The sequence below is a fragment of the Syzygium oleosum genome, unplaced genomic scaffold (assembly GCF_021117445.2).
Source record: "Syzygium oleosum isolate NSW1041296 unplaced genomic scaffold, Sole_v2.1 Sole_v2.05, whole genome shotgun sequence".
Lineage (NCBI taxonomy): Eukaryota > Viridiplantae > Streptophyta > Magnoliopsida > Myrtales > Myrtaceae > Syzygium > Syzygium oleosum.
In genome coordinates this window covers 11,544,897-11,570,196 of record NW_026607489.1, presented here as the reverse complement: position 1 = coordinate 11,570,196, position 25,300 = coordinate 11,544,897, and the positions used below count along the sequence as shown (strand labels likewise).

The following is a 25,300-nucleotide window of genomic DNA, read 5'->3' as shown; positions in this document are numbered from 1 at the left end:
GCTTGGATGATCCAAGTGCATCAATGCATGTGTTGAAAAGAGACGGTGTTTGTGCACATACTTGAGAAGCAAAGTATGACACGGAGATACGAGGGTGCCGTACCATTCATTTTGGGCCTATCGGGCCGGGCTTTGGGGAAGCTGCATGGGCCTGAGCCCAACCTCGTGCAGTACCAGAGTTTCGATGGCCTGCCGCGGGATTCACGGCTATCTTCATCTTCTTCTTCTTCTTCTTCTTCTTCGTTCGGTTCTGCGATCTCCGATCTACCTGCGCGGTGATTATCGATCGTCCTCCGGTGTCACGCCCGACTTCCGATCCCATCTTGAGAAGGAACCGCACGAGGCCTCGCGTCTCCGGTCGCCGGCATGATTCAGATCCCGGCGGTGCCGGTGAAACCGCTGTTCAGCGTGTTGGTGGTCACCCTCTCCGTCCTCCTCGCCATATCCGTGCTCGCTCCTCGTTCCATCTTCTCCCAGACCTCCTTCTCCTACCTTTCCAGGTATGTAGTACGTGTGATTTGTCTCGTCCTGCTTTTTTTCGAGGGAGTAGCATCTTTAGTTCGGTTCATTCGCGGGAGATTTTGGTCCAAGCCTTTCTCGTTAAGGTCTTGATTTGAGCTGCTTGAGTTCAGCTCGAGATAAGCGAATCGTTAGGACAGTTTAATTGCGCAGCAGCGCTTTCAATGCGTCGGCAGCGTGTCTGAATTGGCACTTACAAAGTCATTTCGGAAAATTTGAGAACTTTGAAATCTGTCGCAGAGAGAATGTCGACATATGGAGCGTGAGGAGGATGGCGGAGTGGAGACCTTGCCAATGGTGGCTTCAGGGACATCTGACCGGTTAGTTTTTGCTTTCTTCTTTATTGACACCAGAATGCGCGATTATTGTGTTCATGTACCCTCCAGCGTCTATCGTGGTCCTTTAAACTATAAAGTAGCAATGCATTGAATGGATACAGGGTGCGGAAACAAGAACTTGAACTTCCAAAATGCAATTCATTTGCTGGGGTCGATTACAAAAGCCATAGGATAGGGATGCATTTGCTGGGGTGGATTGCAAAAGCCAATGGATACAGGGTGCGTCTATCGTGTCTCGTATGGTCCATATGTCCTTTTGAGGATGAATGTGAAACTGAGCTCTTGTTTGGTGGTTGGGCTCGTTGCAACTCGGTTCTCACACTTCTTGGGATAGGGATGCAGTTAGGCTTGATTAGGATATCCGGTTGATTATAGATATTCTGAGAACCATTTTAATTGGCTTTCATTGCAGACAATTGCATTGGTTTTTGTTGAATTGCTGCAGCTCTACCAGAGAAGAGTAATGGATACATCCGCATCAATTGCTATGGTGGCCTCAATCAGATGAGAAGAGATGTGAGAGCTCAGTAAATCTCTCGTTTGCAGGCTTCATATCCTCGTGGATAAGATTCAAGTATCACTCGCTAATTTCGCTAAATATGATATCTGCAGCTATGTGATGGTGTCGGCATTGCTCGTCTGTTGAACGCCACACTTGTTATGCCAAAATTTGAAGTTGCTGCGTACTGGAATGAATCAAGGTATTACCCCATATCTTCTTTTCTCCATGGCATTGGAACTAGTAAGTTTGGTAGAATTGTAGCTTGAGCAAAATACAGTTGTATTTGTGGAACCCGTGCTATGGAATGTGGAAAAGAAGAAAAATATGAGAAAACAAAAGAGAGATGAAGATTATTTTTTGGGAACTTGGGGCATTTCATAAACAGAGGTTCAATTGGTCCTCTGGCCTAAGTAGCACCGACACCGACACCGACACGCGACTCGCAACACGACACGACACGACACGCCGACACATCAATTCTCAAAAATAGAGAATTCCGACACGTTGGGACACGTTGTATATTAAATGTATATTTTTATTTATACATGATAAATTATCACTTTTTTAATTATTTCAATAAAATAAATTCGATTCAAATCCACAAATAAATAAATAATAATAAAATAGCGTCGGACGAGTGTTGGTGTCCGACACGACACGGAGGCCCTTGGAGAGTGTCCGTGCTTCCTAGCCTCTGGCTAGTTGGCCAAAAATAAAAGAAAAAGAAATGGTAAGGGAGTGTTGCGGCATGAGGCTAAGCTATCTCAAATGAACATGCACACCTTTCTGTGTATTACCTTTTGGATATGGAGAGAGCATAATAAGAATTTACAAGGATGACTAATGTCTTCTAAGATTTTGAGGAAGAAGATTATGAAGTTCACTATTCATCAACGTTATCTAATGCAATTCCTTATCTTCAGCGGTTTTGCAGATGTCTTTGATGTTGACTACTTCATTCAACAAATGACTGGCTTTGTGAGAGTTGCTAAAGAGTTGCCCCCAGAGTTTGCATCAAAGGAACCCTTTCCAGTAGATTGTAGCAAACGCAAAGGCCAATTTGATTACCTTGAAAGTGTCCTTCCATCTTTATTGGAACATCGTTATATTTCTATTACACCAGCAATGAGCCAAAGACGGGATAGGTATGATTCTGCACCTTTCTCATGTTTGTATGGCTCTTTATCATAGTTTCCCATGTGTGGGGTGTAGTCTTAAGTGGATGATGGATGTTTTGGTTCCAAGAGGTCTTCGAACTGATTAACAACTACGGCCAAAGTTAACACTGATCGACTGGCTTTTTCTCTTGGTCTATGTGTCTCATGGTTAAAGAAAAAGGTTTCAGTTGGTCCACCTTCCTTTCTTTTTGGGACGATTCCATTTTACTGGTGTTTAGAAAGCCTTCATCAACCTGAGATTTAAGAAAGCAAAAGATGTAAACCTGTGTCCCTCTTTTTAGGGAAATTTGTTTGTTCTCTTCTGATGCTTATCATATAATTTGCAGATATCCAGAGTATGCAAAGGCTGCTCTCTGTCAAGGCTGTTACAGTGCATTACGCTTGACCAAATCTTTGGAGAAGAAAGCTTTGGAGCTTCTCCTGGCCATACCCAAGCCCTTTCTTGCACTTCACCTCCGTTTTGAACCCGACATGGTTGCCTACAGCCAATGTGAGTATACAGGTCTCTCACCATCCTCTATGGAAGCCATTGAAGCAGCTCGGGGAGATAAAAAACCATGGACTGGTGATCTGGCCAAAATTTGGAGGAGACGGGGGAAATGCCCCCTTACACCAAAAGAGACGGCCTATATACTGAAAGCTCTTCGGATTCCTACCAATACACATATTTATCTAGCTGCCGGTGATGGTGTCATGGAAATTGAAGGGCTGACATCTATCTACACTAACGTGGTCACCAAATCCGTGCTTCTCAGCGGTGAAGATTTCAAAAGCATGCACGGGAACACAAAAGCTGCTTTGGATTACTACGTTTCAATAAACAGCGATGCCTACATGGCTACATACTTTGGGAACATGGACAAGATGGTTGCAGCCATGCGCGCCTTCAAGGGCTTGTACAAAACTCTTTTCTTGAGCAGAAGAACATTTTCAGAACTTACTTACAAGGGCTTGAGAGGGAAAAGGTTGGCGCGAGCACTATGGGAGGCTCATAGGGATGATTTTGTTTTGGGAAGAGGATCTGCATTGCCCGACTGCTTTTGCGAGTTCAAATTATGATCTTGATGTCTGCGCTTCGAAAAGTTTTCCCTTTGTCTCTTTTCTATCTTCTTCTATTAGTGCATCACCAAAGAGCATCGTAGTATTCTTGTCAACAGTAACCCAGGTTAGCTCGAGAGCAGGTTCTTTACCTTCCCATTTGTCCTTGGAACTTCATGTTTTGAGTTTTGACCATGCTGATTGGAAAATTGTGGAATCGTATGTAGTGCAGAGTGGAAAGTTCAAAATGTGGACATTTTGCAGAATTATTACTTAACACCGACGAAGTAGAATGGAAGATTAGACATCAGGAAGATATTTTCAACGTCATCACACGAAAACTAAAACCTGGTCATTCACATCGCAAGAAGATGAAGATTTCATATTGGCTCAGAATGCCTTCGAATCTTGTCTTGATTTTCTAAGCGCTGCCGGGGTCACTGGCCAGAACTGTTCAGGCTGCACTTATGAATGTAGCAACAATCAGAGTTTCCACGAGTTATGGCACTTCTTGCTACAGATTTGTGGAAACAAATCGGTTTTTAAATTGGATATGTTGATGAAATAGCTCCTAAAAAACTAGTCACTAAATAGTGCCAAGCACAAGAACCTGTTGGGGTTATTATACCATGGAAACAGTTTCAACGAAAATTGACAGCAGCTTTGTTAGACATCAATATAGTTTCGAGCAGCCATTTGTTCTGAAATCGAATGAGAACTCGGGTGAGACCAGACATAGCATCATTAGGTATCGCTGGGAAGAGTTAACCGTCGACAAAATGAAAATAACAGTTAAATATGGTGTAATATGGCTGCAACTAACGTCCATCATGAAGAAAAAAATCCTTAAAACTCGCTTTCCGTTTTTATATTGAGATCCGCTCTTTTGTCAAACTACCAAGATACAAAGGAAAATTGAAACCCAATAGAATGACAGCCAGAGTTGATTTTCCTTAGAGTCACTAAACCCAGAACAACAGGCTCCATTAGTCCTTTGAAGTGATTACAAGCAGCCCCAGCGCACCGATAAGTATATACTGCAAGGAACAAGATAACCAGAAGTAAAAAAGAGTCCCTTATCTTCAAAAATAGCTAGCAAAAGCCATGACGGCATCCATAATGCAAATCCTACGGCAACAAAACTGTGAATGCAACCGCAGAAGGCAAATCCGCTAGGGTATCCACGAAAAATACATTAGAGTGAAGAACCATTTAACTTGAGCCTGCCAGAGATTTATTAAGACGTACCTTGATTATAGGTTTCTCAGTCATTATGATCGTAACCCAACCGACATAAGGTAAGAACCTGCATACAATCAGGGTCAGGAATATGAGAAATAAAAGGAATATGAGAAATAAAAAGCGTAAAACAGAAAAAAGAAGGCTTTGAAAGCAAGAGACTCTAGCACAACACTCAAAGAGGTCGTAGACAAAAGCTTTACCCAACAGCTCTTCCCATAATGTGATGCCGCTGAAGCCACAGCTGCCCATGAGCATATAAGAGCCTGTCATCTCCATAATTGTTGTCACCTGTCAATATAAAACGAAATAAGACGAGATGTTAGGACCTGAACAGACAAATAAACCAAGCTGTAGTCTCACCACACAAAACCGAAACATTAGGCAAATAACGTTAATTTAGAAACTACCTTTCGTGAGGACATCGACCTCTCCAGTATCTTGGCGTTCGTGTACCTGCAGGGACAATTGGTCATTTTAACTAGCACAGAATGCTACTCATTCAACTGATGTAGAAAAGATGCATTTTCCCCTCTCCTTCTCTTTTCTCATTCTTCAGGACACAAACTCAAGCATACTACTTACCTTTACCAAAAAAAAAAAAAAACTCAAGCATACTAATCAAGAAGGTTCAACATAAAGAGACGAATAGGCTTTACATAATTGAGGTGGAATGTCAAGCAAGGAAACTATGAGCTGATTTAATTAGCTGATATGCAAAAAGAAATTGGGGATGGAAATCAAAGTAAATGATTAAGAAAAGAAGGCTGAGCTATGAGATAAGAAAAAAACTTGTATCTGATACAGAGAAAAAGGGCATTCCATGCTCCCAAACTGGGAGCCAAAATGTCCACAAAGAAATTGGAGATTACAAGTATGTTAAGGAATAATAGTGGTTAAGGAATAATAGTAAACTACTTCTACACAATGAGCTGAAAGATGGAATATCTTGGGTATGACTTTCTTCCTTTAAGGCAAATTCTCGAGTTGCTTAAAACCAGAAATCACATAACTCAATAAGCAGGAAAGATACCTTTATTACACGATGCACAATCGGAATTTCACGACCCTGAACACGACAAAAGATTATCAGAGGAGAATGAACCAAAAAATGCAGTGGAAAAATGAGCTATAGAAAAGCAAGAATCACAAGTTATCGGGAGAAAAGGAGGTACCGTATGATGCTCGTAATTCTAAGGTAATAAGAACTAACGTAGCCAAACATAGAGGGAAAAAGGAGCTTACATCGATATTAAAAACAACGATTTCTCCAGCTCGAATAGGATCCTTGCTCATGTGCAAGAACAATATGTCTCCCTGCAAATCAGGTTTAAGGGAGTCATTAGCTGACAAAGGCAAGAAACAATACAAACAAATTAATTTGAAGGTCTGGATTCTCGACATAGAGTTTGGCAATGAAAGAAAAACATGAATCTATAAAATTTGAAATACAAAGCATCTGAAAACCAGAGTTTTGCTAATGCATTTGCCAGTTACAGGCTAGTAAGGAAGTCAAGTACTTAATATGATAAAATCAGATGATTTCAATAGTAAATTGCACTTCTTTCCCTGATATATATGTACAAATTTGTCTAGTGGTTCAACAAAATGAAGTCAGAGTGACAGTTATATATCTATCTATCTATCTATCAAAGCTTTAACACTGAAGTGGATTGGCCCAATATTTCTTGCAACTTTAACAAAGGATGCATGAGGAGACAGATCCAACTGGTTATAGGCAACATGAACTGAAAAAACCAAAAACAATACAGAGAACCTGGGCCATGGTTCTAACAGCTAAAGTGGTCATGATAACCATGTACACTAGTATGCCTGCTTTAAAGCATTGTAACCCCTAAGAAGAGTCAAGCAACAATACATAGATCACCACCAAAATATGGAGCTCCATGCATGTCATGCAAACATCTGATACAGTGTTATAATGACAGGTTCAGAAGAACCAATTACAGAATGTCATGGACTTAACACAAGCGACCGTGTGTTCAATGATCACAATATGGTGTGGCACATATTTACCTACAGCGACTTTGATAGAAAGTGGGATACAAACGAAAGACATGAAAAGTAAAACCACAGAACAACTACCGGTGATTCATAAATATTTGCAACTCTGACTAATAAGCTTCGTAGGTTCAACAATCCACAACACGGGCTTGATGAATTTATGGAATAAGATTGTAGATAATGAACCAAATTCAATACACTTCAGCTTGCAAAACAAAAAATGAAGGATCTTTAAAGTAATTCTCACATAAGCCATGAAGAAATAGATCGCCATACCCTCTTAAACCCTGGTTCCATGCTCCCAGAGAGAACAACAACAACAGGAGATTCGCTGCCAGTGATGCACATCAAAGCCTTCCATATAATTAGAGCCGACGTGACAATCATGCCTAAACCCAAAACATAAAACAAAAAAAAAGCACACACAACTTATGAGAGCAATATCTCCTTGTCAACAAGAATAAGAGATAAAATTATGTCGAGAATTGGAACACCCACATAATCAAAACAGAAAGCCCATTGAAAATCAACCTACCACCGTTTGCAATCTACATCAACACGTTTTTTCTCCGAAAAGATCGACAAACAGAGAGGTTTTCAAGAAAACCCAAATCGAATTCACTTCCCACCAGGCCTACTCCGGATCAAAAATCAAAACTTTGGAAACTCCATCCGCCAATTTCATCTCCATTTTTAAGCAGCACGAGGAGAATGCCCGAAAATGAAGGGGAAAACAAGGAAAAGAAATCGTGGGTACGAACCCAGACTGACGGCCTGAGTGAGGAGCTGGCGGATCTGAATACTCCGGATGGAGTCCACGGTCTCTCCGATCCAACCCATGCTGATCTCTCGCTCCCTTTCACCGTGCCCTCCCTGTCCCTCTCCCTGTTCCTCTCCCTCTCCCTCCGCCAAGAAAATTCAGCTGCGAATTCACCTTCGCTTCAAGGCTTGCGCAGAGAGAGAGAGAGAGAGCGACGGCGCCGTGCGTGCGCGTACGAGCTTTTTGCCGTTTCCTTTTCTCCCCTCTCTCCCTCTCTCGGACAAAAGGGGTCGTTGCTTCGTCAATTTCTCTGGGACAAAGAAAAATGGGAAAAAAAAATTAATTAAAGAAAAAAACCTCGAATATTCACTTATTAGTAATTCTGAGCTCATTTTATTTTTAATTTCTCATACCTTTTTCTGGATGAAAAAGGTATTCTTTGATTTTTTTTCACTATGTTTTATTCGCTATTTAATTTTCTTTTTATCCTATACCGATTGAACGATATATCATTCCTAATTTGAAGCGTATATTAAAAAAATTGCTCACACTTTATTACGTATCGCTCTATTTATGATTGTAATATTCTAGTAAAATTACACGGAATGGAATGCCTATCGTTCCATATTTCCTGTTTTGAGAAAAGGATAATTTCTTAACATTTAATACATTACCATCTATAACATTGCTATAAGTAAGAAAGTGGTGGAGAAATAGACAAATTTGTAGGAAATGTTGATGTTAGTATTGCAAAATACTAATTGTTGTTCATCACAATGCATTTTTTTGCTATCCTGAGTAATTAAAATAAAATCTAGGCACGTTAATTATGGTAATAAAATCCATCGTAATCATCAATACCTGGTGGGTATCAGTAATCTTATCTTATTATGAAGAAAGAGTAAATAAATAAAATTAATATTTTTTTTAATATACAAAAGATAAACTTAAGACACCGTATCACTTAATAATTCAGATGAATATGTCACGGAGTATAGCGAAGAAATACCCTTGAGTGCACAAACTTCTTGAAAAAGAAATTTGCTGCAATTGTGCCAAAACTTAAGGTTTCTTTCGAACAGCAAATTATTATCGGAATGAATATGAAAACATGGCCTGTTCATGCGAGGTTCAATTTTCGGAACAAGATGGGTCTACAGGATCGTTTGAGCCTTCTCGATCCAACACCTGTCCAGTAGATCTCCACGTCATGAAGCGGACACATCCACACGCATACCTCCGCCATTCTTTTCAGTCTCTGGAGTCTGGACTCCCTGCAGATTTCCTCCACGAAAAGAAGAAATTCCGAATGAAATAGAACTTTTCTTGTAACCAGAAGAACTCACTACTGAACGTGCAACGAGGGGAACTTTGATTTATCATGGCGCTTCTTGTTCCTGGTGGGTGTGCAAGATTGAGCCCTTCCAGCTCTTCGCGAGTAAGGAGTAGGAGATTCGGTACGTTCGCTGCTCTATCGACGCCTCGAAAGGATGCAGTGGACTGGGTCGCGGCCACTTCGAGCTTCTTCGAGCAAGACTCGAGACCCATCATGTTGTTCGATGGTGAGCTCTCCCGTTTGATTGAAACGTGTGGTTTTTAGAGAGCTCAAAGTTAAGTCCTTGGCTTATTGAATGTCGCAGAGGCGTGTTTCGGTCTTGTGCTTCAGAGAACGGTTTGGACCGATTTTTAGAGGTTCTTCTTTTCAGGACGGGTGGATTCTTCTGCTTTCACGTCTATCCATGTTCACGCGAGAGATTCCGGTTATGAATGGGTGTTAGTGTCGTTGCAAAGTATAACAATTTTAATTGAACATGTTAAACAGTTAGATTTAACTTGAGTTCTTGTTTTTTGCGTTTATTAATATCTGCTTTCCTACTCGTGTTGAGTCGGGTTAGAAGCTGAGATCCTTTGTACCATTGCTTGGTGGATTGCTAATAGACTTGCTTGCCTTTCATTATTAGGAAATTGAACTGTGATTAAAGGGGAGCTAAGTTATTGCGGTAGAATGTTAATAAATGGATGAGCTGAATGATTGGCCATAAGGCCACTTTGTGTTCTTTCTTATGATGGAATACATGTGCTTTGATAGGTGTGTGCAACTTATGCAATGGAGGTGTGAGGTTTGTTCGAGCAAATGACAGAAATAGGTGAGCATCTGTTTCCTTTCCCAGTTAAGGGATGGGTGCTTTGTTGCTCAATTGTACGTGTTAGTTGTTAAGACATACCATGTCTAGATATTAAAAACTTTTGGGGTGATTGTGCACTGAAGCATCGTAAACACGTTTTAGCCATTGCTCCCAATATTGGTGACGCGATCTGAAGGTGCATCCCATTTGCATTTCTATCAGTATTTAGTTAGTCAAGCTTATTTGTTGCTGCAGGGAAGTAAAATTGCGTGGTTTTTGTTGTCTTTTTTCCTTCTCTTTCTGCTCTAGTTGCTTATGAACACAAACCTCTGTTTAAATTTTTGGCTCTATCATGAACCCATCTTTCCCCCCCCTTTTTCGGGTGATTTTCAGGAGAATCAGGTTTGAAGCACTCCAGAGTGAAGCAGGGAAGAAGCTTTTGAGGAGATCTGGAAGAGATCCGGATGATATATCAAGTGTTGTACTCGTTGAAGAGGAAAGGTAATAACAACAGGTCGATGTGAAGGAATCACAACTTCAAGCAGTCTATTTAGTTGCGACTTGTGAAGAAGCTGAAGAACAGAGGCAATATGGTCATTAATTATGATGAAAAAGTCCTTCAATTTGAATATGCTTAGCTGCAAATGAAATATCAAGAAGTGTCGCGACAGAATAGCTTATAGACGTGAAAAAGAAAGAAACAGGAGACGTAAACTTTACTGTAAATTTCAGGTCATATATCAAATCGGATGCTGTGTTGAAGATAATGGAGTATATTGACTTGCCCTTCCCTCAACTGGCATTCTTATTGCAGTTTGTTCCCATGTGAGTCCTCCCATCACCCAATGTTGTTATCCTCTATGTTGACCAATTCCTATTTCATCCTGTGAATTTTAACTTGATGGAGCAGTCTGAATTTTACCTTTTATCCTTTATGCAGATTTTTACGAGACTTTGCATACGATAACGTGGCGAACAACCGCTATGCATTCTTTGGCCGCTCAGAGTCGTGCGAGATATAGGCCTGTCGAGTTGATGTGCAAGTTAAGAGGGCAAGCTTGGGTTCAGTCTCGACCTCATCAAATACTTAAAGCGTTCAAGAGAAGTATGGGGATTGATATGCAGAAGCTTCAAGCTACGGATTGAAGAAATTGTTCTGTTTCTAATGCATTTAGCTACAAATAGTGGTCGAAATGTTTTAGCTCATATGCAGATAGTATAAAGTAATAGTCGATGTTAAGAGAGATACTTCAGCTCCTGTATCTCCTAATGCAATAACATTTGTGATGATATTGACAATTGCAATATAATTGCCGGTGAGGAATCAAGGAAATTCGATACATTGTATTGTTTAAATAGGTGAATTTGAATTCCGATACTATGGCATTAGGAGAAATCAATAATTATCAAATTTAGCTCAGTAAAAATCTCATGTCCTTTCTAGCACAGCTGGCTACATATAGGTACAGGCAAATCAAGATTAGACAGGACGGACGGTTAGAGGCGATAACAGGATTACCATCCGGGGCAGGTGAAAGCCTGCCTCCGATAATTAACATAGAAAGAGATTCTTGAATAGCGATAATCTCTGTATGAATCTCATCCCGACCAGGCTAGTCCGAATCGGATATGACTTTGATGTGCTTGGATAGCCAGAGAACCTCCTCCGTTCCTTGTATGTGGGGCTTTTCCAATCTACCGTGCTTCAAAGCAGCTCCGACCGATGTTTGGTTTCAGCATCAGACACAGACAGAGTTTGTTCACCCAATGCTGCAGAGAACACCTCCCCGACAGCGAACGAACCCCCTTGAAGCTGATAAAGTTAGGACCCCCGCCACTTTGGAGGACTTTCATTGGCTCCACTTTGTCAAAGTCGTCGTCACTGTTCTTCTCTGTTTCTGTGGTGGGACGAGAACCAGCGTATCCCAGAAAGTACAGCGACAGCGACAGCGCATTTGCCCTTCTCCTGCCTCCCTCGCTTTCCTAATTCCTCTTTGAGGAAACCCCAGATCAGATTCGGAAAGAAAGGACTCCTCCACATCTCGCCGTGATCACAGCCGGTGGAGATCTTGAGCCCCTGAAGGAGGATGAAGAGAAAGAGGGACTCGCCAGACGCGGCCACGACGTCCGTTTGTGTCGACGGCGGCGGCCATTCGTCGTCGTCGTCGTCGTCGGGGGCCGAGTTCGAGGTGTTCTTGAGTTTCAGAGGCCCCGACACCCGCCTCAGCTTCACCGACTGCCTCTACCACTTCATGGTTGGAGCTGGGATTCGCGTCTTCAGAGACGACGAGGAGATCCGAAAGGGCGAGAAGATTGGAGGCGAGCTACTGCGTGCCATCGAGTCCTCCAAAATATACGTGCCCATCTTCTCCAGGAGCTACGCATCCAGTGCGTGGTGTCTCCGGGAGCTCGCGCACATGGTGGAGTGCAGGCGCAAAGCGGATGACAAACTGATCCTACCCATTTTCTACGACGTGAATCCCGACGACGTGAAGCTCAAAACTGAATTGTACGTAGACGCTCTGGAGAATCACAAGCAGCTTGGCCGTGATGATGTACGGAAATGGGAGGAGGCCCTGATCGAGGTCGCAAGAATCAAGGGATGGAGCTTGAAGAACAGAGGGTAAGTGTCTGGGTTCTGAAGCTGCTTTAACTAAAAGCATAATTACAAATATTCACCAGATAAAAAAAAAGTAGATTTTGGATTGACATGATGATGCGTACTCGTGATGCTTTTCCTTTGGGGGCAGTAAGCTGTATGAATATCACACGGAAGAAAGAATGGTATACTGCCTCTTTTCCAGAAAATTGTGACACTTTTACACGATGCAGGATTGAAAAGATTCAGAGAGAAGGAATGATAATTCTCTTTCTAAGACATCAATTGAAGGATAGAAAAAGAAGAGAATCGGATTTCGATTGAGTGCCGCTTGCTGTTTTCCTCTTCTTCTTTTTTTTTCTAGCGGTTTCACTCCTTTATAGGTATATGTCGGAAATGTAGAACTAAAAACTTCCTCAATCAGACGGGATAGATAGATCGAGTGCGTCTTTGCCTTCTATACAATACGACTTTCATAGTTAAATCTGTTTGCAGATCTCTACAAACGTGAAGTGATCATAAGGAATAGAATTTTCTCCCATTTCTTGTGCTTACTCCTACCAACACGGTTTATTAGTTAATTTTTTTTTCTTTTTTCCTAGTAATTATTGTCTTCCTTTCCCAAACCCCACATCTAAACATAGTGCAGACGTAATTCTTTCACAAGTAGAGATTTCCTTATCCTTAGGAAAGTGATCTTTACGGTAAAACCACCATATTCAGAAATCCGACTAGGTTCATGTCTGCCATATTCCTCAACTTGACAGTTTATCCTTCATCTGTTCTATGCTAAGAATCTTCCGTCAATATGGCAGCCATGGTGAAATCATCAACACTATTATTGACGAGGTTTTGACTAAGCTGATGAAAAGGAGGAGAAATCTGCCCGATTATTTAGTCGGGATTCATGATCACATGGAAGCTATCATGGACTTGTTAAACGAAGGTTCTCGTGATGTTCGTTACCTAGTCATCCATGGAATGGGTGGTATCGGTAAGACAACTCTCGCAAGTGCTGTCTTCAATCGAATCTCTAATCAATTTCAAGGTTGTAGCTTCCTCTTGGACATTCGCGAATCCGCGCAGCATGGTAGAATTATTGACGTACAAAAACAGTTCTTATCAGAAACTCTCCAAGGCAGCTCTCCAAAGATCCACGATTCCGTTGATGCAGGGATTGCCGTAATTGGAGAAAGGTTTCGTGATAAGAAAATTCTCCTTGTTCTTGATGACGTGGATAAGTGGGACCAACTCGCTAAACTAGCAGGAAAGAGCCATTGGTTTGGTCCAGGAAGCAGAATCATCATTACAACGAGGGACATCAACTTTTTGCCAATCAAAGAGGAGGACGAAGAGAGTAATTTCCAAGCACATTTTGAACAGTTTAAAATATATGAAATGACGGAAATGGATACTTTCTATGCTCTTCAGCTTTTTAGTAAACATGCTTTCAGGATGGATTTTCCACCAGATGACTATGATGATATCTCACGCAAAATTACTAGTAAAACGGGTGGACTTCCACTAGCTCTCGAGGTTATCGGTTCCTCACTTTGCTGCAAAAGCAAAAAGTTTTGGAAAGACACGTTGAAGAAGCTAGATTTGATACCCAGGCAGGAAGTCTTCGATAAATTAAAGATCAGCTATGACATGTTGGTGTGTCATCAGAAAGAGATCTTTCTTGACATCGCATGCTACTTCATTGGAAAAGAAAGACTCCACCCGTACTATATGTGGAAAGCTTCCAACTATTTCCCAACAAGTGAAGTACTTGTCCTTACTCGTATGTCTTTGATAAAGATAGTAAAAAATGATACACTGTGGATGCATGACCAACTTAGAGATCTTGGAAGAGAAATTGTTCAACGCGAGGACGTCAATGTTCCAGGGAAGCGTAGCAGGTTATGGGTACCCAAGATTGCCTTGGACGTGGTTCGGATGAAAGAGGTAGGCTACAGTCACTTTGCTATTTTCATCATAGAAAAAAGACCAATACATTTACCAACGGTTGTGGAGTTAGTTTCTTGTAGGTAAACTTTTTTGGTTCAATTATTCTTTTGGCAAATATAAAAGAAAAGATTTGCATCAAAGTTTCATTGATGGTAATATCATTACATATCATATCTAGAACGTATTGATGAGTTACACTTACAACGTGAAAGTAATTAGTATCAAACACTTCAAGGAATACGTTTGAATACGAAAATTGTTCAAATTGCCACTTCCGAGGCCATCAATGCTTTTCAAGGCTGATTTTATTCCTTTTTGCTAAGTTGGTAATCGTTAGCAACATCACTCTGCATTGAGACATCGACCCCTTTCTTGAAATTTGGTAATAGATTTATTTAATTGTAATCCTACAATATACGGATTTAGTAATTAATGGTCCATCTCTAACATTTTTAAACAATATATAGGAGACTTTTATGAAAGCAAATCTTTTCGGTGCATTGATCCTTTATTCTGTAGAATTCCCCAGGAGTCCTAAAACGAGTAGGACTTTCCAGCTCATGTCCTCATCTTGTCATACAACTCATGAAATGTAAGGTAGCTTTTGATCCACAGCGTCGCAATCCAGTTATAAAGACAAGACAGTCAGAAATTGGTGTGACAACTTTTTCTTAAATGCAAAACCATTGCAGATCTTTTATGTTTCAGAAAAATTAGATATGGAGGCAATATTTTCTATCAAACGATTTTGCTCAGTGATAATGAAGTTCTTTGTTACCATCTTGCAACAAGATCTAACTAAACCGATGGATTGAAAATATTTCATATAGTATAAAGAATACTTTCCAACTGTATGAACAAGTCAGATTAATTTGATTGACTCTTTCTTATGCTTTTCTCAATTTAGATATGCGCTAAGCTATAATGTGTGTTTTCATTACTGAATATAATCACCTTCTTAGACTTGCACAACACCATGTTTGTCATCCAGTTTGAATGTCTACTTATGCTTTTCCTTATCACCAGGGGACAGACAAAGTGGTAGCACTCCGACTAACGGGACACTCAAAAGTGTACAACTTCACTAGTGAAGAATTTTCAAAGCTGCCCAATCTAAGATTCTTGGAATTTGAGGGTGGGAACTTAGAAGGGGATTTTAAGAATCTTCTCTCCAAGTTAAAATGGCTCTCTTGGAGTGATTGCCCTTCGAAATTAAACGCGACGAATTTATGTCTTGAGAAACTAGCCGTGCTCGAGCTTTCTGGAAGTAACATTACTGAAGATTGGGACGGATGGGGGCCATGCCTGGTACAACATCACATCGTACAGTTTACTTTTTCTCTTATTAGTCTTGCTAGCCAAATGACCCATCTGCCTTTCTTGACTTGGCTGATTCTTGGTTTGTTTTTCTAGGTGAGCGAGAACTTGAAGGTTATACAAATCACCCATTGCCCAAGCTTAAAAAGGACTCCCGAGTTCTTAAAATGCATGAATTTGAAGAGATTGGTTCTCCAAGGTTGTACAACCTCACTAGTGGTTGATGGTTCTCTCTCGAAACTAGAGCACCTTAAGCACTTGCAAATCAAACCGATGGGTCCTCTCAAGAGAGATGATTGCAACCTTTTTGCTGTACCTTCTATATTAGGTGATCTAAAATCCCTCACAACGCTAAAAATAGAAGGGACGCCAGTTCGAGAACTTCATCATTCCGCTGGAGAGATGAAGAGTCTGGAGTATTTGTCTTTAGCAACTTGTTGTTTGCTTACAACACTTCCAGACTCTATCGGAAAATTGGAATCACTGCTTGAGTTGAAATTGGATAACACGGGAATCACAGGATTACCTGATTCTATTGGAGATCTTAAAATGTTGAGGAAGATGAGTCTTGTTCAGACTCGGATAAAGAAGCTACCGAACCAAATAGGAGGGCTACAATCCTTGCTTGACCTAGATTTGAGGGCAACCAATATCACAGAATTACCTTCTTCTATTGGGAATCTCAAAAGGTTGGAGATTTTACGTCTAGACGGGACGGCAATACGAGAGCTACCAAGGGCCATAGGGATGTTGGAGAATCTTAAAGAGTTGAAAGCCCGATGTTGTCAAAATTTAGAGCAGGGAATTCCTAGTGAAATTGGGGGTCTATCCTTTTTGAGGATGCTAGACCTAACAAGCAGCAAGATTAGGAGATTGCCCACAACTATGGATCAACTTTCTCATCTCCAACAACTTTGTCTATATGGGTGTGATAAATTTGAACAATTTCCAGAGCTCCCCACGAGTTTGAAGGAGTTGGAGTTCTCACCTCATTTATTGTGGACCACCATTGACCTCTCATACCTAACTACCTTAGTCAATCTTCATATACGTGATAATGATGACACTCCTCTGTTGTCCGAATTCAGACATGGAGCTCCAAAGATAGAGTGGATCGAGGGGTTATCTAGTCTGGAGAGATTGACACTTGTCGTGAGAGATGTCACTTTTCCTCAAATTAATTTGGCTACTCTTTCTCGGCTTCGTGTACTTAAGATTACTTGTGTTGACCCCCGATCTCTATTGGGGCTTCCATCCAGTCTCGAAAAATTGTCTCTATTCGATGTCGAGTCGCCGATGGAAATGTCCCTCTTTTCCAACTTGACAAATCTGTCCAGTTTGGACCTTTGTAAATGTCATTTGAAGGAGGTCGAATTTGATGATGTGCTTGGACAACAGCTCGTGAAACTCCATAATTTGGAGGTGAGCGATAGTGAATTGCTTGAGAGGCTATCCGTATCAAGATTAAAGGGGCTCCAATCGTTGAGAGTGTTTGATTGCGAATGGATAATGGAGATTAGAGGTGTGGAGGAATTGGGATCGCTAGAGACATTAAATATTCACAGATGCAGTTGCTTGGGAAGGTTGCCTGATCTATCAGAATTAAAGGAGCTGCGGCTATTGAGTCTCTCGTACTGTCCATTGCAAAATTTGCCTGCTTTACGACTTCAAGACACGTGTCTTTTGGCAGTTCAAGAATGCGGGATTTCGCCTGGTTTTGCTGGCGATTACAAAAAATGGAAGGATACTTACAGTCATAGTGGGGACGATACCAACAGCCAACTCTAGAAAGAAAGAAACATCTCATATTCTCTTATAGTTGGTTATACTTTCTTTGGTTTTTTCTTCCCCTTTATTTTATTTTTCCTTTTCTTCCTGAGCAATTTTCTATTTGTTCCTGTTAGAAATATTCAGTATATAGCATGCATCCATGTTCACCTTTAGTATTAACATGATTGAAGGAAGGTCTTATTCATAATTCATGGATTATTATTTACGTTATCGGGGGAATTATATGGTGGTTCATGTATGGGATGATGACTATAGAAGTACTAGTTGATGGAATAAGGATTGTTAACTCGATTACTTAAAGGGTAATGATATTTTTACGATAACAATAATTTTTTCCACAATCTAAGGTCTAGAAAGTTTCTTTCACGGCTCTAACAAATTCGTCCACAACCATTTTACAACTTAATATGCAATGTACCCGTTTAATAGCTGTGGGAAAAGTGATTAAGGGAGTGGAAATACCATTGGCCTCACTTAAATCGGTGTTTGTGTAAGGAGATTAATTTAGCTAGTCACATATGTAGTGCAGGAGAGAAGAAGGTCCTTCAAGGAAGGCAGAGTCATCGGATAATGATTTGTGGAAGCACGAGGGTTAATTGTTGGAGTAAATGGGCAAGCTGGAAGCTCGATTGGAGAGCTCAACAGCACAAAATATAACAGATCGGAATACTGCAAGCTTTCGAGGGCTAAACATGTGATGTATTCGTTAAATTGATCCTTTACTTCCTTTGATCCATTGAGTACATCCGACTAGTCCTGCAGATACTGTCAAAATGACTACTGGAGTGGCATATATTTCAGAGTACAGGGAGAAGTTCGGAGTGACCGGCTGGGGAACGAAGTACCGATAACTTACTGCATAGAAGCGAAATTTCTGGATGGCTCAAATCACAATTCTTATTTCAAAATACAAAATGGTGGAGAGGCAGCAACCATTTCTCTTGATTGGAGATAATGAGTGGATACAAGACTCAACCAATTATCCAGGATCAAAGAAGATACTTTAGTTGTTAAGAATTGTCTCACAGCAGTGTCTTGATTCAATCTGGCTATGAGATCTTCCATGTCTGTTGTTGTTCTGTAGATAACCTTTCTTGCACAGTTGTAAGAACTCTGTTCAACTTTGCCGTTCTTCTGATGGAAGAGGGACATCTAAGTCCCACCGGGAACTGTAACCTTGCGGTGGCAGGATTTTGCACGTCGAATTCGGGATTGTACATAGTGCTGTTTGCAATGGGATTAAATGCAGCTCCTTCGCTCCCTTTTCCGGAGCTTAAGTCGCTACAAACACTTTCTGATGATAGTCTTCGAGCGTGAATGACATGACTTCCTGTTAGTGACTTTCTGTTAGTCCTTGTCATACTGATCTTTGACCATGGCAGCATTATCTTAGGGGCTACTCTGGCACTCACAATGCCATTTACACCTCTGTTGCGTTCTTTAAGCCAGCAAAATCTTTCTATTTTGTCCAATATGAACTTTCTATTACAGAGTCCATACTTCGAACTTGCTTCCAGATAGGTGAACTCATGTTCAGAGTTATCAATGCCAAGATCAGCAGAATCACTATGCCCAAGTCTTGGTGATCCCATTTCAGATATCTCATTGGATGAATCATTGCCCTGATCTGACAATACAGATGCGCTTACAACATTATTGAAAACATCAGCTACAGGGTGTGGTGTTAGCAGTGGAACTGCACTGGTGGCGATCAAATTAGCATTGGAGCATTGCAAATATACCTAACCAAAATCTGCATAATATAGGAAAATCTATACCGGTACCATTACACTTATGTCTGTCATGCAACAATCTTGGTTCAAGTGAAGAGAAATAATGAACAGTGAGGATTCATCAAATGAGCACCTACATGACCTCGCAGCAGCTTCAAGCTCATCAAAGTTTGCTCACAGCAGATCGTGATATATCGATATCAGATGAGAATTTTCCATCCACTCCTCAGAGAACACCTTCTCCGCAGTGAACTAAATGTTTGAGCACATCACTAGTATCATTCATGGGAATGAATTAATTATGAAAGAAGGTAGCACCAAAGAGAGAATTATTTAACAGTAGATCTGGGGATAACAAACAAATAAGCCCTTAAAGCAAAAAATGTAGAGTTTGAGCAAATTGTAAATCGGAAGCAAACACCAAAAGAAAATATAAAAGATCGACGAAAAACACACTTCTAATGAAACAGAAAAAGAACTAATGCGCAGAGAGAGAGAGAGAGAGAAACATGGAGAAAGGTATCCAGTTACCAGAATAATTTACTTGAATGATTAACCATCTCACTGTTGAAGAGGATTTAGGAGCTTATGAGCGTAATTCCTGGAATTACATGCATTGGTAAATGCACATCTAGAGTAGAGAAAAAGCCCAAGCAATGATGCACTTTGCAATCACGAGACAAACAGAACACTCACCTCCTTTGAAAGCTTCAAAAACTCACAATATTTCTCATGTTGTTGTCCCTTCTGGCAATTGTATGCTAACTTGAACCCTGTAAAATTGTTCTACATGAATGTTAAAACAGAAAAAAATGACTTTGTGATACCTATACTTTAAGAAAAGGAGGCGAGTCGCTGTAAACAAGATATTGTTCCGAGGATATTCATCTTCCGGAATCCATAAATATCTACACAACTAGTTATCCAGATACAAATCCTGTCTTTACGTACTGCAGAGAAAACCTAAAGGAAAGGAAAATAACAGATCACCAGCATGAATACGAGGCAACAGAGTACATCCCTATTGAGATCACCAATATACACACTCAAGACCATGAAGTAATGCAAGAACTACTATATCAAGAATAACGTGCAGTAAAAAGAAAACATTGGCCATGGTCTAACTAACAATTGGAATAGTTCTATATAAAAGTCTACGGTTTTTGTTTGAGGGACTAGAATCGCTAATTAAGATGGCACCACCTGATACAGAAATTAAAGAATTGCCTGATTCTATCGGCAATGTGAAAAGACCGGAGGTAATGGATTGCATGGTAGTCAGATAAGAGAGATGCGAAACTTGATTGGACGACTTCAGTCATTGCTCAAGTTGGATTTGTGTGAACATGCATTATTGAATTACTGGAATTTACCGGCAACCTTAATAGGTTGCGGGTGATAGATTATCTGATTGCAAGTTGAGACAGCTACCAGACTCAATTGGAGGACTGGAATCGCTGCTTGAGTTGAATTTACATGAAGCAAACATTTCGAAATTACCCTATTCCATTAGAAATCCTATAATGTTGAAGTGTACCGGATTGGGAATGATATAAGGGAGGTAACAAAGGCCATTGGAAAGCTGAAGAATCTTAATCTTGAAGAGTTTTGTGTTGGCGGTGATATGGAGGAAATTCCTAGTGAAATTGGGCAACTATTTTTGTTGAGAATCCCAGACTTCTCACGGAGCAACTTTAGGAGATTGCTAACAACTATCAAAGTCAAAGCTTTCTCATCTCGAACAACTTCATTTACTGAAAGGTAGTGGACTTCAAATGTTGCCGGAGCGTTTGGGCCTCATTTTTCCAAATCTCACCTTGCCTCCGACTAGCACGAGTTCCCTTTCTCGGCCCCAACAACTCACAATAACATGTCTCGACCTACAACGATCCATGACATGGCTTCCATCCAGTGTTGAAGAATCGACTCTGTATGATGTCAAGTCACCTATAGAATGGTCGCTCTTTTCGAACTTGAGAAATTTGTCCTGGTTAAACCTCTGCACATGTTGGCTACGAGAGATTCAGTTTCACGATGTGCTTGGGCAGCTGGAGAATGTGCATCATCTAGAACTGTCAGCTTGTAAATTGCTCGTGAAGTTTTCCAGTCTTTCAAGCTTAAAGAAGCTCTAGGTGTCGTCAGTGAAAACGTTGCCCGTTGCTAAATGAGATGCAAGGTTTGGAGGACTTGGAATTCTTGCAAACATTGTCAATTGAGGACTGCAACATATTGGTAGAGGTACGTGAGATCTTTCCATAGACACCTAGAACCCTTGATTTGGTTAGCTATGGAGTGAGAATCGATCCCTTCAAATTGGACAACCCGAAACTAGAATTTTGAAAATCCGGAAATTTTATGTCCTTCGCGAAAGGAGTAACATCGAAGGACTCGTACGGCTTACTCCGGCATCGGATATTGACGCCGGTTTCACTGTGGGAACAACACATACTACATTGTGTCAATTTTCTGCATTTTTTGGAATTATTGCAATTTTTGGTGATTATTGGAATCTTATGAATTTCTGGTAAATATGGCATACTTGAAGATTTGTTGCTCTCAATAGATGGAACTCACTAATAAATATTAAATATTTTTGAGCAATTTGGATATGTGCCAGGCTCACGAACCTAACACCGAACCCCGGAGGGCATTTTCGTAATATTCACTAAAATGGGGGCTTTTGGCCAAAAGAGAGTCTACATGTTGTACTAAGTAAATATTTTCTTACGATGCATGGGCCTTAAATCATGTTTAGTTTTACCTCTTCTATGCTTCAATAAAATTTGCATTACATGTTTATCAAAAGGAAGATTATATATTATGGCATTGCACATACTCGATGTGATTTCTGAGACGTGATCACAGTCGATGTGATTTTTGGAGCTTACCTACAGCTAATGTAATTTTCGGACCTCATCGCACGATGGAGCGAGACCATAGCATTTTGACATAGACAATGAATTTGATATTTATATCCGTTTGTGATATTGAAATGACTTGTGATAAGGAGTGTCCCGTAATAGCTTGAGTGTGATTTTGATGTGCCGCATAACTACTGTAAAATTGCATCATTCATCATCTGATCCCGTAGAAGTGGTGATTGTCGCTTATGGAGCTATGGTTTTGCTCAGATGTCGTGATGGCGGTGGTTTAGGATCTATTGTACCACTTGAACGAAGCTTATTATACTGAGTTCAAAGAAATTCTGGTTTGGTACATATATGGCATTTTTGGACCTTATGGTTATTTCCATTATTAATGCAAGGTTTTATCCAGTTAATACGTTTTTCGTAAAATGATTAATTTTTGGTTAATTTTTCGTCCTTCCTTTTATGAAGGATGACCGGCCATTCCCTAAGTTCTGGACACAGATTTGGGGCATGACATAGAAGTTTCAGAAAGTGACCATCTTATGTTGTGAATTGCTGCAAGATTGGTCTATTCTATCACATGCAAGTCATAGGGTTTATAAATACTCAAGCCGCTGTGAGCTTCAGAAAGAAGAGAGCAGACCTACCTTAGTCATCGTGCAGAAGTTACCATCAGCCAACTGTCCCTCTACTGAATCCCCGTTGTTTGTTTCTCAAATGTTGCTGATCCTTCCAAAATGTCCAAACTTCTGTCCGAAACCATAGTCCATAGGACCCTCTGATTAATCATCTCTCTCTGCACGTTGAATTTATCAAACTAATGCCTAAAAGGCTAAAATTTGTTTTTACTTCTGCAGATTTTACTAGACTTTGCGTATGACAATGTGGCGAACAATCGCTACGCAGTTTTTGGCCTCTCAGACTTGTGTGAAGTGTAGACCTGTCGACTCAAACTGCAAGTAAGAGCTAAAACCGGGTTCAGCCTTGACCTGCGCAAGTACTTGAAGCATTTAGTACAAGTAAAGCTTCAAGGTATGGAGTGAAGAAATTGTTCCGGTCTTCATGTATTCAGCTACTAATAGTGGTCAATATTGTAGAATTACGTGAATGTTTGTGACTTAAATACAGATGGTCTACAAAAGAATGGTTGATGTTGAGAGAGAAACGTCGGCTTCGGTATATAGAGATACCTAATGTAATAACATTTGTAATAATATGGATAGCTATTATCGATTACATTACGAGTGTAAGGTAAATTTCACATATAGCAGTTGATACAGAGCCTACAATTATTTCAGCAAGCAAGTGGCTGCAGGTTTGGTGTGGCTTTGTATTCCATGAGCATTGAAGCAGTAGGAATAAGCTTTCTTCTTCGGAACAGTGGATGTTATGTAAACATGATCCAGCACGATATTAATGCAGCCGAAGTTCTGGTCACAGCTCAGGTTTATGACCTTGTCTGTGACCAATGTCCCATATATCGCCGAATACGAGATGTCACTCACCCTAATTCCTGATGTCTGAGCACCATCAGTCGGCAAGAAAATGCAAGCTTTCTTCTTAGGGACTCATGAACTTCGAAGAGAGGGAATACTATAGTTGAAGAAAGGACCTTGTTTTGGCAATTGACTTTGGTGGGGCAGTAGTACTGGTCAATGATGATGGGGTTATTGACCCGAAAGAATCTGATCTTATTGAAGGATATTTTTCTTGCATATCCATTCCCTCCCTATATAATGTATTCAATCCTAATTCATTAAGAGGTTGTAAAAAGTAAAGGTTGCTTAAATTCTTCATAAAGGAAGAATATATTTCTTTGAGCTCATACCTGCCATGTCTTGATCCTCACTCCTGTCATCGTACCTTTCAATGTGCAGTTTTGCACGGTCACATTTTCAACTGTGTCATTCTCCCCATGTGCTCCTAAAGATCCAATGCTAGATTCTCGTTTATTAAATGGCACATTGTTGATCATATTCAGCTCCCAAATTCAGCAAAACGATGCATAATTCAGCATTAACAATAGTCAATCTCAACCAATGGATACTTAAACATGCTTTGCCTTTTATTTTCTCGTGCTTAAGAGGTAAAATATTAATTCTCTCATGAAAACTGTTTTTGCTTCACATGTACCTCCAGAAAAATTGGTCTTTGCATCAAATACTTCTAATTTATGTGGAAGTATGGACTGTGTATTTGCAATATTCACCTGATACCATGGCCAGGTCCACATGTGATCCTAGTGACATTGATGTGTGACGAGCCTGTGCTAATAGCGATGCAATCATCACCTGCAATTGCATAAAATCCAACTCATCCATTAAGTTACTGCGAAGAGTTAGGAACAGATGAATAGTTAAATTAGCTGTAGCTGATACCAGCATTACCAGTTCCGATGAAGGAATCGCGAACTTGTATATGGGTCGAGCCAGAGATGTCGATCCCGTCGGTGTTAGGGCTTGTTGCTGGGGCAGAGATATGGATGTTGGAGATGGTGGCAAACTTGCAGCTGGTGAGGGTGATGTGTGTCCTTGGACTAATCACATGTCTCAATCCATTGAGCACGAGTCTCTTGCATCTATAAAATGCCAATGCCTGTACAATGTATGCACATGCGCCATAGAAATTAAAGTACTGTCATGAAGCAGAACTGAACATTTACACCGTTATTTTGGAGAAACCGTTGTTGCTCAAGTTGAATGAATTTGTTGACTGTAGTTTTCCAGGAAAAAAAAGGGGAGCTACTGAAGCACTATATAAAGCTTATATGTAGAGGAAGATCTTACGGTTGGTCCTGTGCATGTTGCACCCCGGTGAACGTATAAACAAGAAAACAATATGAGAATTTCCAAATTCATGTTTATGAGAACAAAAATATCAAGAAACAAAAGAATATGTGAAAATCCAATTAGTCATATATTGAATTACATTAGATGCATTTCCAATGCAAGACTGTGACCACCAACCCGAACCCCTCCCGTCGATGATTCCAGTGCCAGTGACCATTAAAACGGTTCACGTCAGAGAAGACGAGCCAACTATTGATGCGGTAGCCACCGTACTCTGTCTTTGAGTTGGGTGCAGCAATGTTGCCGGAGACATTTCGTCGAGTGAAATTAAGAAAATAAAGATTCAGCATTTAAAGAAACTGTGCTATACAATGAGCTACAATAATCAGGCAAATTCAAAGAATTTAAGCACGATCCCTGCCGTCAAGTGTAGGTCTCGTGTAAATATTTTGCTTGCGATGAGCGATGAAGGACTAAGGAATGTCTGAGGCTTGACTTACCAGAACATACATGTAATCGGGTTGGC

The 25,300-nt window shown here is 40.5% G+C and overlaps 5 protein-coding genes across 10 annotated transcripts; 3 read left to right on the top strand and 2 right to left on the bottom strand.

The window, feature by feature from the left end:
- Positions 1–228: 228 nt before the first annotated feature.
- Positions 229–4,077, top strand: LOC115678298 (O-fucosyltransferase 13). 4 transcript variants are annotated; one of them, XR_008816593.1, is made up of 7 exons: positions 229–500; positions 760–839; positions 1,303–1,373; positions 1,470–1,558; positions 2,283–2,504; positions 2,864–3,702; positions 3,808–4,077. XR_008816593.1 is itself a non-coding variant. In XM_030601644.2 (6 exons), the coding sequence occupies exons 1-6, from the start codon at positions 367–369 to the stop codon at positions 3,594–3,596; spliced, it is 1,329 nt and encodes a 442-aa protein (XP_030457504.1). In that variant the 5' UTR covers positions 229–366; the 3' UTR covers positions 3,597–3,806. The 4 variants fall into 4 exon arrangements, 3 of the variants coding, with proteins under 3 accessions (XP_030457504.1, XP_030457505.1, XP_056167407.1); XM_030601644.2 differs by lacking the exon at positions 3,808–4,077 and having other exon boundaries at positions 2,864–3,806; XM_030601645.2 differs by lacking the exon at positions 3,808–4,077 and having other exon boundaries at positions 439–500; positions 1,270–1,373; positions 2,864–3,806.
- Positions 4,078–4,346: 269 nt separating this feature from the next.
- On the bottom strand, positions 4,347–7,888 carry LOC115678299 (uncharacterized). Of its 2 annotated transcripts, XM_056311433.1 has the most exons (9): positions 7,731–7,888; positions 7,601–7,697; positions 7,116–7,228; positions 6,060–6,131; positions 5,848–5,883; positions 5,225–5,270; positions 5,018–5,105; positions 4,824–4,881; positions 4,347–4,612 (listed from the first exon to the last, which is right to left on the bottom strand). In XM_056311433.1, the coding sequence occupies exons 2-9, from the start codon at positions 7,677–7,679 to the stop codon at positions 4,562–4,564; spliced, it is 543 nt and encodes a 180-aa protein (XP_056167408.1). In that variant the 5' UTR covers positions 7,680–7,697; positions 7,731–7,888; the 3' UTR covers positions 4,347–4,561. The 2 variants fall into 2 exon arrangements, with proteins under 2 accessions (XP_056167408.1, XP_030457509.1); XM_030601649.2 differs by having other exon boundaries at positions 7,601–7,878.
- A 921-nt stretch (positions 7,889–8,809) lies between these two features.
- On the top strand, positions 8,810–11,058 carry LOC115678262 (DCC family protein At1g52590, chloroplastic). Its single transcript, XM_030601604.2, has 5 exons — positions 8,810–9,161; positions 9,689–9,746; positions 10,119–10,226; positions 10,458–10,550; positions 10,666–11,058. The coding sequence occupies exons 1-5, from the start codon at positions 8,981–8,983 to the stop codon at positions 10,745–10,747; spliced, it is 522 nt and encodes a 173-aa protein (XP_030457464.1). The 5' UTR covers positions 8,810–8,980; the 3' UTR covers positions 10,748–11,058.
- Positions 11,059–11,593: 535 nt separating this feature from the next.
- LOC115678387 (disease resistance protein L6-like) lies at positions 11,594–18,722 on the top strand. Of its 2 annotated transcripts, none has more exons than XM_030601768.2 (5): positions 11,594–12,348; positions 13,140–14,271; positions 15,301–15,582; positions 15,688–17,413; positions 17,912–18,722. In XM_030601768.2, the coding sequence occupies exons 1-4, from the start codon at positions 11,813–11,815 to the stop codon at positions 17,377–17,379; spliced, it is 3,642 nt and encodes a 1,213-aa protein (XP_030457628.2). In that variant the 5' UTR covers positions 11,594–11,812; the 3' UTR covers positions 17,380–17,413; positions 17,912–18,722. The 2 variants fall into 2 exon arrangements, with proteins under 2 accessions (XP_030457628.2, XP_030457629.2); XM_030601769.2 differs by having other exon boundaries at positions 17,907–18,722.
- A 4,552-nt stretch (positions 18,723–23,274) lies between these two features.
- LOC115678501 (probable polygalacturonase At3g15720) lies at positions 23,275–25,286 on the bottom strand. The gene is made up of 6 exons (XM_056311659.1): positions 25,275–25,286; positions 24,373–24,580; positions 24,195–24,276; positions 23,814–23,922; positions 23,598–23,714; positions 23,275–23,505 (listed from the first exon to the last, which is right to left on the bottom strand). The coding sequence occupies exons 1-6, from the start codon at positions 25,284–25,286 to the stop codon at positions 23,275–23,277; spliced, it is 759 nt and encodes a 252-aa protein (XP_056167634.1).
- Between the last annotated feature and the right edge of the window lie 14 nt (positions 25,287–25,300).

Bases quoted from the DNA above. Each gene is read 5' to 3' on its own strand.
- LOC115678298 (XM_030601644.2), top strand. From the start codon at position 367: ATGATTCAGATCCCGGCGGTGCCGGTGAAACCGCTGTTCAGCGTGTTG. The intron at 501-759 runs GTATGTAGTACG...AATCTGTCGCAG, and splicing joins TCCTTCTCCTACCTTTCCAG to AGAGAATGTCGACATATGGA. The intron at 2,505-2,863 runs GTATGATTCTGC...TATAATTTGCAG, and splicing joins ATGAGCCAAAGACGGGATAG to ATATCCAGAGTATGCAAAGG.
- LOC115678299 (XM_056311433.1), bottom strand. From the start codon at position 7,679: ATGGGTTGGATCGGAGAGACCGTGGACTCCATCCGGAGTATTCAGATC. The intron at 5,884-6,059 runs GTAAGCTCCTTT...TGTCGTGTTCAG, and splicing joins TCGTTGTTTTTAATATCGAT to GGTCGTGAAATTCCGATTGT. The intron at 5,106-5,224 runs GTAGTTTCTAAA...TTATATTGACAG, and splicing joins GGTCGATGTCCTCACGAAAG to GTGACAACAATTATGGAGAT.
- LOC115678501 (XM_056311659.1), bottom strand. The intron at 24,277-24,372 runs GTAATGCTGGTA...ATGCAATTGCAG, and splicing joins CGATTCCTTCATCGGAACTG to GTGATGATTGCATCGCTATT. The intron at 23,715-23,813 runs GTATGAGCTCAA...TACATTATATAG, and splicing joins TGAGGATCAAGACATGGCAG to GGAGGGAATGGATATGCAAG.
- LOC115678387 (XM_030601768.2), top strand. From the start codon at position 11,813: ATGAAGAGAAAGAGGGACTCGCCAGACGCGGCCACGACGTCCGTTTGT. The intron at 12,349-13,139 runs GTAAGTGTCTGG...TCAATATGGCAG, and splicing joins TGGAGCTTGAAGAACAGAGG to CCATGGTGAAATCATCAACA. The intron at 14,272-15,300 runs GTAGGCTACAGT...CCTTATCACCAG, and splicing joins ACGTGGTTCGGATGAAAGAG to GGGACAGACAAAGTGGTAGC.
- LOC115678262 (XM_030601604.2), top strand. From the start codon at position 8,981: ATGGCGCTTCTTGTTCCTGGTGGGTGTGCAAGATTGAGCCCTTCCAGC. The intron at 9,162-9,688 runs GTGAGCTCTCCC...GTGCTTTGATAG, and splicing joins ACCCATCATGTTGTTCGATG to GTGTGTGCAACTTATGCAAT. The intron at 10,227-10,457 runs GTAATAACAACA...TGTAAATTTCAG, and splicing joins GTACTCGTTGAAGAGGAAAG to GTCATATATCAAATCGGATG.